This window comes from Lactuca virosa, chromosome 6 (assembly GCF_052849685.1).
Source record: "Lactuca virosa cultivar CGN04683 chromosome 6, Lactuca_virosa_CGN04683_v6, whole genome shotgun sequence".
Classification (NCBI taxonomy): domain Eukaryota; kingdom Viridiplantae; phylum Streptophyta; class Magnoliopsida; order Asterales; family Asteraceae; genus Lactuca; species Lactuca virosa.
In genome coordinates, this window is record NC_136431.1 from 259,071,397 (window position 1) to 259,084,032 (window position 12,636).

Below are 12,636 nucleotides of genomic sequence, written 5' to 3' on the forward strand. Positions count from 1 at the left end.
CTTTTATTGAGGTACTTCTAGCATGATTTTGTTAAAATTTCAAAAACAACTTAAAATGGAAGCAATCGGCCTTACGCATAGGTAGATATTTATTGGAAAAAGTTAAATGTTATGATCTGAAACTTTTAAACAAAATCATAAAGAGTGATTACTTTTCCATCTACAAATCCAAAGTTAACTTTGATGTTTGTACTAAACTGTTAGAACCCATTTTGCTCCCTTCTCAATCTCTTTGAATTAATCTACTTTGGGAATTACTAAATTCGAGTATTAGGGTTTGTTTCTTCTCCCCCATTAAGTCCTATACCGATAATGAGTAAAGTGTTGTTTATATAAAGATGACCACCTGATGCATAGACTGAAGAAGGTGATATACTAACATATAATTTCTTATCTAGGTCTCCAAGATTCAATGGTGCAATGTTTCAAGATCATATTAGAAGTGCTTAGTTACAAGTTGATAAGAAGAAAGGCCTCTGAGATGCAATATGAGTTGAGATTCAAACCAAAAGGGTGAGAAAAGAGAAATTTTGAAACATTTGTTCTCATTTTCTTTAATAAAATCAGAAGTTTTATTCATCGATCTATTTTATTGATGCTTTTTATAATAGGAAAAATTGAAAGGCCATAACCAGTCATTAAATGCACCCAATTTGGAGGAGATGGTTACCCGGTGGTTAGGTAATGGTCATAGTTTCATAGACTATTAGGTAATGACCTAATTTTTTTTTTGTGTTTTTTCATGTATGATTATTTTGTTGGAGGTATGTGGAAGAGTGAAAAAGAAACCGGAGGAGAATGTCAGTTGGTTCTGACAAAAAAAGTTGGGTTAAACCTCAAACGTACGAAACCAAAATGTACTTTCATTAATTATTTTGAGTGGATCGTGATGATCCGAGTAAAGTATTTATACATCTCACACTTGAATTTTTCTCTAAACAGGTAGCCTAACTACAACTTAAATTTTTATACACAATATCTCCCGATATGTTTTCAAATATATAATTATTTTTGTTCACATATGTTTAAAATTATTGATTATTTTGTTTCATTTGAAATTTGAGGCATGTGACTCTAAACGAAATGTTGTTGTTGGAAATATAGATAAGGAGGTAATAATATATATTGTAATTAGTTATTAATAGTTATGCGTTGATAAAATGTGAATTACATATGCCATATAGGATGTTGTCATCGGTTTTATGGGTTTACTCGGTCAAATTGGTTAAAATGGTGATCTCCTTTTGCTTTGGTTATATGCACATTTGGTATAATGTTGTTTGTTACACCATTTTACTTTGGTTTGAGTTGTAATGTATGTATCAGAATATGTTCTTAACAATGTACACTAATATGTTATTTTTCAAATATTGTTTCGAATATATGTTGCCGAAAATGTTCATTGGAATATACTTTATAGAATATCAATTGGAATACCATTTGCTTTTTAGATGTTTGCCAATGTAGTTTTCTTTATTTGTTAATGATTACTGCCTGCAAACCTGTAATTAATATTATGTTTTTTAAATTTTCAATGTTATTTACTTTGTCAATCGTGTTGTACACGGGTTATAACCTAGTATACAAGATCCGTCTTCTTGTTGATTTCTTCGTGAGTAAGCATTGAGAATAATCTATTAAAGACTTTTTTATTAATGAGTTGAACAACGAACTCCATATCCTCAGTCCTGAAACCAGCTAAACACGATACTCATGGATGGCATGAACCCGTTTTCAACTAATCAGTGGATACAAGAGTATCCCACCACAGAGATGACTCAATCCGGTGATGAACCCTCTAATGATACAAGCATAGCAGTCCATAGAGATTCGAGCCAAGGAACCATTGGCCAAACTGGTCCAAAGCCGATACGCAGGAAGTCAAGAGCTTCTCGGAGAGCACCAAGCATTGTCCTGAATGCTAGCGCGGCCGACTTCAGGGCCTTGGTTCAACGGTTCACCGGATGCGATAGTGGAGTTAACGTGGGTTCAGCTTTGGTTTTGGATCCAATTGTGAATTTACCAAAATGTCCTCTCAACATAGACTTTGCAAAAAATAGATATAAGTACTGAAAGTTCATCACGGTACTCATACTTTGATAATCAGGTGAGCTCAACTCTCCAAGGTGAGCATATGCAATCAGTTGGTGGCTTTGATTTGCAGGTTGGCTATGGAATGGAGAATGCTTCTGTTGTTTATGAATCCAGGGGCCGATCTTATATGGGGCTAAGGGGGCTGTGCCCACCCCCCCTGATTTTTGGCAAAAATAGTCCTTATACTTTAGTTTTATACATATTAGGCCCTAAAATATAAAATTTTGACTATGACCCCCATGTTCACCAATTTTTATACAAATTATATTTTCGGTCCCCCTCAAATGAAAGATTGAAGCTCCGCCAATGAATCTATTGATGAATCAACGTTAATGGCAACACGAAGAGATGGTGCCAGCCATGAGTATCCTCTTTAAAGGTGTTGAATGTTTAAGTGTTTATTATTATTGATATGTTTTTTCATTGATTTTTTTTCATTTTTTTATTTGTGTAGAATTTTCTTTAACGAGCCTAATTAAGCAGTTCTGTTTAATTAGCTCCGTTTGGTTAGCTTAATAACACACGATATCATTAACTATTAGGAAACACAACTGCTTGAACAAAAATCAATTATCAGGATCGAAACATTTAGTTGTCCAGTGTAGTACTGTTTAATACCTTGTTTTAGTCCACGAAATTGGGTTCATGTACATTACGATCAACGATAAAAAGTTGATCTAAAGTCATAAGATAGTAACAAAAAATTACTGAAAAAGCAAGGTAATATATTTTGGTTGTGTTTCATACACACCGTGAAAACAATGCATGAAGAGATTTGATTAGGGGTGGCAAATCGTGCTATCGTTTTGTGTTTCTGTCTGACACGACACGAAACGACTCGACAAAGTTTTATGTAACACGAACACGACACGATGTCGTGTTTTTTTAAGTAACATGAAAACGAACGAATTAAAAAACGATAAACACGACACGACACGAAAAATATAACATATAATAAAAACTAGTTTATTTAATGAATACTTAATCAAATATAACACGACAAACACGATAAAGAACCACTAAATCGTGTCGAATTTTGGACACGAACACGACACGACACGACATCGTGTTTTTTACAGTTAACACGAACACGACACGAACACAAATTCAAATTTCAGTTTCGTCCAATTTCGTTTCGTGTCGTGTATTTTTGTCGTGTCGTGTCATAAATTGTCACCCCTATATTTGAGTTCAGTTACAAAATGAATGTAAATAATAGATGAAACAAAGATATATAATTCAGAATGGGGAAAAAGAAGGTTCAAGAAATCAGAGACCAGATTTGTAAGGAACGCCGGTAGCTTTAATCCATTTGTCCCCGTCGATAAAACGTTTGACAGTGAACTTACTCGCTTGCTTGCTGGTTATAAATTTCAGTCCTTTCCAGGTGACTCTATTCTTTATCGCTGCACCTGCACCATAATTAGCAAACTCTGCATAGAATATTGTGTCGGGAGCTGTTGTTCCAACCCATGGCAACCATCCCTTTGGATGAATGAAGCTTCCCATCATGTTGTTAAGATAAGCTGTAGTTGAATGGTTCTTCCATGGACGACCGAGATATGTGTTAATATCGCTTAAGTTCCCATATGGCCAAATGGTGCACTTGTGAATGGAAATACCAGTGTTTTGATTAGGATCAAACTTGCCTTGAGCTGTAATCGTGTTTTGCTGGCCAGTCATCGGTCTCCTGGGCAATATGTTACAGTTTTGAAGAACAACAGCCGAGTTGCCAAAGATGAAGTCTACAGTTCCATAGATGTTGCATTCTTTATAAAATTGTCGGTTGGAATGTGCATATAGAGAATCCTGGAATGCGTCAATGCGACATCGGTAGAATACTGACAGGTCTGCGGTTGACATAAGTGCTACTGCCTGGTGCTTGGCTGCTCCAGCAGTGTTACGGAACCCCATATCGCGAGCTATAAACCCCTTACCAAACACAGCTACAGACACAAAATTAAATTAAGAAAAGGTAAATACAGTATGTGTTAAGCAGTTGTATATATATATATATATATATATATATATAATTACCAAAAGTTGCCGACTGAAATGTTGGAGTGCCATCCACAACGTTTAATCTTCCTGACACAATCGTAGAATCCTTACCATCACCGATCATCATGACATTCCATTTAGGTTTTTCGATCCTAACATTCTCAAAGTAAACGCCCTTCTTCACGTATATCACGAATCTTTTCTTGCTCTTATCAGGAACTGCCATGAGAGCGTCAGAAATTTTCTTATACTTTCCGGTGCCGTCTTGAGCCACCACCACATCGGCCTTCATGCCAGCCGGTAAATTTGTCTTCTGTAGGAGTTTTCTGTCTTTTACAGACAACCATTCTGGCATTTCATCGCTTCCTTCTGCAATGCTCATCAATCTTCTTCTTTGGTTGAACGAACTTGCGGCGTTTGAAAACCCCTTGGTGATCGCAAGGCTGTTGCTGGTTAACTCCGTGGATTTTTTAAGGTAGCCTACACCATTTTCTTGAATACTGTCTATGCATGTTTGCTGATATGTTCCAGCAGCACTTAGCCACGTCATTAGATCATCTAACAGAGATCCTATTGACTTCAAATCAATATCAGTCGACAATGTATCGTTGAGATGATCAATAGCAAGCTCCAATAGTTCGCTGCAGTTCTTGAGCTCCGGAAGTGTGGATGCTTTGGATAGCTCTTCTATGGCGACTAGAAAAGAGAGTTTGAGTAACTGATCAGGATGGATATTGGTGGAATTCACAAGAGGAGCTAGAGAGCTGTAACAGGTATCAGGGTACAATGTACTGTCACAAACGGCTTTAATGGAAACCATGGCTGATGGAGATTGTGAATCACCATCCATTTGGCTGTGGTTTTTGCTCTGTGTAGTTCCAACAACAGCTGAAACCACGACAATAACAAGAATAAGAGATGATATTGCTACAACAGCCATCCTTTTTCGTGTTTTCCTGTGAGCGTCAAGCCGCATTTGATCGGCTTCATGCACTTTCCCATAGGATTTTAAAGAATTCATAGCATTTGTTTAGCTTGAATTCTTTCTTGTACGCAAACTGGTTTTTTCGTCTGTCCAACACTTCATAATGATGGCAATTTATAAAACAAAAATCATGAGAAAAGAAACATGAGCTACGTGAACAGCACCTTGGTATAGATGTGTAATAATGCTTAAAAGAAAAGAACACAGCTGACTTTTCAAGTCGTACACGATTTTTTTACGTGTGTGTGTGTATATATATATATATATATATATATATATATATATATATATATATATATATATATATATATATATATATATATATATATAAATTGACAGTGGAAGAGATGAATCAAGGAGTTTTTCAATTGTTTTTATATATATCATAAAAGTTACAGGGGAATGACCTTTTATACGTGAGCCAAACAAACATAACAAACCTAACTGACTTCAAGGAAAAGATAATTATCATCCACATAAAAGATAAATACTACACAGATGTCTAGATAATCTAAACGGTATAAAATAAGTTCCATTACTCCCCCTCAAGTTGGAGCATGTAGATTACGAATGCCCAACTTGACAGCCAAGGCTTGAAGTCTTTCAGTTCCAAGTGGTTTAGTAAGAAGGTCTGCCAACTGATTTGTTGTATGAATGGCAACTGGTTCAATCTCTTTAGACTCGACTCTTTCTCGAACAAAGTAGCAATCCATTTCCACATGTTTGGTACGCTCATGGAAAACTGGATTATGAGCAATGTGGCGAGCAGACTGATTGTCACAGAAAAGCTTGGTAGGTGAAGAAACAGGAAAGCCAAGCTCAGACAACAACCATCGCATCCACAACACTTCACTAACTGTGGTGGCCATAGCTCGGTACTCAGCCTCTGCAGACGAACGAGATACCACAGACTGTTTCTTTGACTTCCAAGAAACAGGAGCGCCACCCAGCAACAATAAATAACCCGTTCTTGACCTCCTCGAGAACGGACATCCTAGCCAGTCCGAATCACTATAAGCCATGATATCATCTCCCTCATCTTTAGATAGAAGGATTCCCTGCCCCAACGTAAACTTTAGATAACGTAGCACACGCATGGCAGCATCCCAATGACTTTGTCGTGGGTCAGCAACAAATTGACTGAGTATGCTCACCGAATAAGAAAGGTCTGGGCGAGTGGCTTGTAAATAAAGTAATCGTCCAACCAAACGCCTATACCTGCTTACATCCACACGCTCTTCTTCATCACCTTTATCTAATTTTAAATGTTGTTCCATAGGGAACCGGCTAGGACGACAACCAAGTAAACCTGCATCCTCAAGAATATCGATAGAATACTTGCGTTGACTTAGGACAAGACCTTCTTTTGTTCGAGCCACTTCGATGCCGAGAAAGTATTTAAGATGCCCAAGATCTTTAATACTAAACTGTTCATCAAGATATCGTTTCGTTTCTTCAATTTTTGTACAATCATTGCCCACAACAATGACATCATCAACATAGATCAAAGCTGCAACAAAAATAGTCCCACTTTTGAAAGTGAACAACGAAGGATCCGCATGAAATGGAGCGAAACCAAGAATTTGTAAAGCAGCGGTAAACTTGTAGAACCAATTTCTAGAGGCTTGTTTGAGTCCATATATGGACTTTTTGAGTCTGCAAACTCGGTTGTCATTTTTCTGTCCGAACCCTTGAGGCATTTTCATATAAACCTCTTCCTCAAGGTCTCCGTGTAGAAAGGCATTATTCACATCTAGCTGATTAATTATCCAATCATTCTTGATGGCAATTGTTAAAAGGACACGGACTGTAACCAATTTAGCCACAGGTGCGAAAGTGTCGTGAAAATCTACTCCTTCCATTTGTGTATAGCCCTTAGCCACGAGCCTTGCTTTGTATCTTTCAACTTCACCGTTAGGCTTGTACTTGATTTTGAACACCCATTTGGAATCTATGGCGCGTTTACCTTTTGGTAAATATGTTACCGCCCATGTTTCATTCAACTCAAGAGCTTTTATTTCTTTGTGCATGGCCATTCTCCATTCCGGATCACGAGAGGCCTGTTTGAAAGTTTTGGGCTCATTGTGTGCCACAATGGCCACTAGAAAAGCTTTATGAGAGTTAGAAAATTTTTCATATGAAACATAGTTAGTGAGAGGATGTACTGTGGAAGCGACTTGATTGGGAGTACTTTGTGAGTGATTGACGGATGGGGGCAGTGTGACGTTGTAATCTTTGAAGCGAGCTGGTGGATTTTTGATTCTGTCGGGGCGAGCCGTTCTATCTGGGCTGGCAGAACTTTCAATATTTAACTCTGTGTCAGTTTCGTTATCATGGGCTTGCGAGGTATCTTGGACTGATGCAGCATTATGGGCTGACGGCGCTGTATCGGGCTCGTGCGTCGACTCCAGCGAAGGCGGAATGGCCACCTGTTGATCCGCCGGCTCCTCCACAATGGGCTCACTGTTGTATATTGGGCTGGGTTCATGCGTCCTGCAGCCTGCTTCAAATGTACATTCCTCAGACTCCACATTATAGTCTAAATTGCTCATGGGAAATGTATCCTCCAAAAAACGAACGTCTCTAGATATGACAATTTTATGGCTTTCCAAATCATAAATCTTATAGCCTTTAACACCTTGTAAATACCCCACAAATATTCCCGGTCTCCCACGAGGCTCGAACTTATCTCCGCCAGTTTCTGTGCTACGGTAGTATGCCAAACATCCAAATACTCGCATATTATCATAGCTAGGCTTTTGACCATAAAGAATCTCATAAGGTGTCAACCCATTCAAGACCTTTGATGGAATTCTATTGATGACAAAAGTAGCAGTTAAAATACACTCTCCCCAAAAATGCTTTGGTAAATTTGCCTCAAACCTGAGAGCTCGCGCTGTCTCGAGAAGATGACGATGCTTGCGCTCCACAACTCCATTTTGTTGTGGAGTGTAAGGGCACGACGTTTCAAGAACCATCCCTTCCTTTGCATAAAATTCTCGCATGGCATTAGATACAAATTCTCCCCCGTTGTCGCAACGTATGCGTTTTATTTGTTTATTAAACTGGGTTTTGATCATCCTGCAAAAGTCTATTAGACATGTACTAGCTTCATCTTTGTGTTTAAGAAGAAAGGTCCACACGACACGATTAAAATCATCCACTATGGTTAAAAAATAAAAAGCTTTATTTAACGAAGGAGTTCTATATTTTCCCCACAAATCACAGTGAATTAATTCGAAACAAGAAATCGTCTTTATTGTACTAAGAGGAAAAGGTAGCCTTGTGTGTTTTGCTTTGTAACAGGCATCACAATTCGTAGTCTTATTTGAAACATCTTTAATAAAATCTAAAGTAGAAATCTTCTTATTTCAGGGATGTCCAAGTCGCTTGTGCCAAACTTCAAAATTGACCATAAGAGCTTGATGCTTCTTTGCCTCCCCCATCCGGTACAACCCTTCTGAAAAGTTACCCGCACCAATCAAGTGCTTCGTTGACAGATCCTGCATCACAAAAAATCGTGGAAAAAAGGTAACGGCACAATTGAGGCTATTTGTAAGTCTCCCAACCGACAAAAGGTTATAATTGAAATCTGGCACGTGTAAAACACGATTTATTTTAATACCACCGGGCAAAAAATGAACACCTTCTCCCTCAACAGACACCTTTTCACCATTAGGGATGACAACAAGTGTCTCTTTCGGGTTTTTAGTGACATTTTCTAAAAAATCGATTCGATGGGTGATGTGTTCAGTAGCTCCTGAATCCACAACCCATTCGCCATTAGAATCAATTTTACCTGCCATATGTGCCATTGGTTGAGTGTTTTTACCGTCCACAATGTTCTCCTCCTTAAAATGGTTCACGAACAAGTGATATTGCTCGTCAGTCAAACCTGCGATGGGGCTAGGCCCAAGCTCAACACATGCTGCCTTGGTTCGTGGTTTGTCTTTCTTTCCGGGCCACCAGTCGGGATAGCCGATTATCTTGAAACACCCATCTCTGTTGTGTCCTTCTTTCGAACAGAAAGTACAATACTGCTTTTTATCATTTTCTGATTTTTGATACTTTGAAGTGCCTTTGTCAGAGGGCTGTTGTGATGACTGTGATGACTGATATTGCTGCCTCCCTTGATTTTGTTGAGCACCCTTGCGATTTGAGTGATTAACTTGAAATGCAGTCGCTTCGGCATTCGGCCTCTTTGACCCTGTTGTTATTGCTCGTTGCTGCTCATCTTCAGCGAGAAGGTGGTAAACAGTGCTTAACGGGGGTGTGGGTTTCATCGCTAAGATCTGGGTACGAATCACCGAAAAAACGTCATCCAGACCCATAAGAAAGTCATATGTCCTTTCCTTTTCTTTCAGGTCGTTTAACATCTTTCCAATATTGCATTTACATCCTTCACAGGCACAACAAGGAGTCGGGAGAACGAGTTGCAACTCATCCCAAATCGATCTCAACTTGGTATAGTAATTAGAAACAGTCGTACCTCCTTGTCTTATGGCGTTTAGGGTCTGCTTAAGCTCGTATGCTCGTGGGGCTCCCTCCTTCTCGAAACGTTCCTCCAAATCTCTCCATATTTCCGACGAGGTCTTCGCATACCTCACGCTGGTCCTTATCTCTCGCTCCATTGCAGTCGTCAGCCACCCTTTTATCATAGCATCAGCCCTCACCCATGCAAGAGACATCGGTGATCTGGCTCCTGGTTTCTCGATGGTTCCGTCGACTAGTCCCATCTTGTTTTTCGCCAACAAGAAATTGGTCATCTCTTGTTTCCATTCGTTGTAATTGTGATCGTTCAAGACATCATTCACTTGCATCTGTTTGGGATAATCAGACGGGTGAGTATAGTATGGCGAGTTGACATCAATCGTCTCCCCACTGGTTTCTTTTCCTGAACCTGTTAGTTTGTCTCCCGCCATGATCTATGACGGATTTTAGAGTTTCTTCTAGATCGTTTGCTCTGATACCATAATAAAATTGACAGTGGAAGAGATGAATCAAGGAGTTTTTCAATTGTTTTTATATATATCATAAAAGTTACAGGGGAATGACCTTTTATACGTGAGCCAAACAAAGATAACAAACCTAACTGACTTCAAGGAAAAGATAATTATCATCCACATAAAAGATAAATACTACACAGATGTCTACATAATCTAAACGGTATAAAATAAGTTCCATCATATATATATATATATATGAAAAAGTTCAATAGAGAACCATAATTATTGGTTCTTCAAAAAACCAAATCTTTTTTTTCAATTTCTAGAGCTTATTCTTTATCGAAAAAAAAATCTAAAAATATCTAAATTCATATATTAACATTATCAATGTGAAAAATATTTTTCGGATTCACCGTGTGAATCCGGATTCACATTGTGAATTTTCAAAGATTCACATTGTGAATTTGACGTAAAAAAAAAAATTCGAATTTGATATCATTGGAAAAATGATAAAAAGTTATGAATTTCTGTATTTTTAGTTTTTTTTTTTGATAAAAAATAAGTTCTAAAAGTTGAAAAAAAGATTGGTTCCTTGGTTAATTATGGTTCACTATTGAACCTCACCCTATATATATATATATATATATATATATATATATATATATATATATATATATATATATATAGTGTTGAGGAACTTTTGGGCCGCGTGTTTTTTTGGACCAACACGACGTGTTGGTGGGCAAATACGGTGTGTTGGCGGCTGGTTGAGAAAACCCTAATTTTTAAGGTTTTGCACCCTATATAATCTCCTTAAGTCCCAATGGGTGGTCTTTTATCAGTCTCCAACTCCCCATATCGACCCTTGAGAACCCTAATCATCTTTCCCTCTCATTTGTGAGCTAGTGTGGTGTTTTTGGAGCCAAAGAAGAAAGTAGTTGGAAGAAGGAAGTAAGGATCCAGCAAAGAAGCCCTCATCTTTCAGTTTGGCACTCTTTTGGACCTTTGTAAGTGTCCAAGATCAGATTTTTATTCCTCTATGTTGCTAGATCTTGAGTTTTTCTCCCTTTAACTTGTTGTTCTTAAGTAAGGGAATGGTTGGATCTCATAAAGTCAATAACTTTATGAATCTCCGGATCTAGGTGACCTTGTAGAGTCTTGGATCTGGCCTATAGTCGAGTTTTGATGTAACATCGTAAATTTTCAAACAAAAATTTCATTTTTAAATCACATAAAACTCAATATCACATTTTCTCAAAACCACAATGTATCATTTGTCGAAATCACAAATCAACAAAACAACTGATAGTATCCCAGAATCCTCAAACATAATCTCGAACAAGTGTGTAAAATCAAGCCGACGCCTTCCCGCGATCCTAAGAAGTATCTGAAACACATATCACACAACACAGTAAGCACGAAGCTTAGTGAGTTCCCCAAAATACCACATACACAAATAATAAGCCTCTCATGGCTATAGCTCGGCATGGACCCTCCGGTCATGCGTCTCGGTGAGGACCCTCCGGTCTCACGGCTCAGTGTGGACCCTCCGGTCGTGTGTCTCGGTGAAGACCCTCCGGTCTTCACAGCTCGGGTCGGACCCTCTAGTCCTGTATCTCAGTGAGGACCCTCCGGTCTCACAACTCGGTTTGGAGCTTCCGGTCCTACTCAGTAAGGCGCAGAATAATATATCATATATCACAAAGACAAGATGCATAATATCACATAACTCAATATAAGCACATAGGACCCTCTGGTCGATAACTCAAATAAGACCCTCCGGTCACACATTATTACCACTCAGGTAATATAGTGAGAAGACTCACCTCGTATGTAAGCAAGTAGATCTAGTACCCCACGAACAGTCTAGACTCCGCCTACATAGTATAATTATCTCTAATCAAGAATTTGTAATAACCACCAAGCTAACTCTTCTACTAGGTCTCAAAAGGGTGAAAAGACCATTTTACCCCTCCATGGTCTCCAAACTCCACAATTGACCAAACCCTAAAAGTCAACGGAAGTCAACACTCGAGTTAACAGTTCCTGTTGACCCAACTCGACGAGTGCACCTATGTGACTCGTCGAGTTCCTCCTGTCCTCAGAAGAATCAAGAAAACTCAAACTCAACTCGTCGAGTTGTCTCATCAACTCGTCGAGTTGTAGCGCGTTCAGACTACCGGGGAACACCCTAGCTGACTCGTCGAGTTGGCTCATGCACTCGCCGAGTCCCTCTAGACCAAATTCTCATTCAGATGATTCTAAGCAGAAATAAGGTCCCTAACTCTAGATCTAGCCTCCCAAGGCTGAAATACCACGTAAAGCTGCAAGTTTTACGTCCATGCATGGCACCTAGGGCTCGAAATGCCAAAACAAACTCTATATAGGGTTTAATGCATAAAAGCTTGCCACTATCTTGATAAAGCTTGGACTTTTGGGCTCAAGGGACCTCCTATTGTCCAGATCTGAAGTCTCAACTCCATGGCAAGCTCAAATAACTCCAGAACTCAAAGAAGGATGGAAAAAGGCCATAATCTCCCTAGAAAAGGGATCTAACCAAACAATGAGCAAGGTGGTAACTTTTTACCTTCAAACAGAAGCTAGGGATGA

The 12,636-nt window shown here is 38.8% G+C and overlaps 1 protein-coding gene and 1 pseudogene across 1 annotated transcript; one reads left to right on the plus strand and one right to left on the minus strand.

Moving 5' to 3' along the window:
* The first annotated feature begins 1,713 nt into the window (after positions 1 to 1,713).
* On the plus strand, positions 1,714 to 2,471 carry LOC145119513 (uncharacterized; annotated as a pseudogene).
* Positions 2,472 to 3,039: 568 nt separating this feature from the next.
* On the minus strand, positions 3,040 to 5,172 carry LOC145120469 (putative pectinesterase/pectinesterase inhibitor 24). The gene is made up of 2 exons (XM_079056291.1): positions 4,132 to 5,172; positions 3,040 to 4,040 (listed from the first exon to the last, which is right to left on the minus strand). The coding sequence occupies exons 1-2, from the start codon at positions 5,114 to 5,116 to the stop codon at positions 3,364 to 3,366; spliced, it is 1,662 nt and encodes a 553-aa protein (XP_078912417.1). The 5' UTR covers positions 5,117 to 5,172; the 3' UTR covers positions 3,040 to 3,363.
* Positions 5,173 to 12,636: the final 7,464 nt, after the last annotated feature.

Excerpts from the sequence above, each read along its gene's own strand:
- LOC145120469 (XM_079056291.1), bottom strand. The coding sequence starts at position 5,116 with ATGAATTCTTTAAAATCCTATGGGAAAGTGCATGAAGCCGATCAAATG. Across the intron at positions 4,041-4,131 it reads ATTTCAGTCGGCAACTTTTG|CTGTGTTTGGTAAGGGGTTT; the intron begins GTAATTATATAT and ends TTGTGTCTGTAG.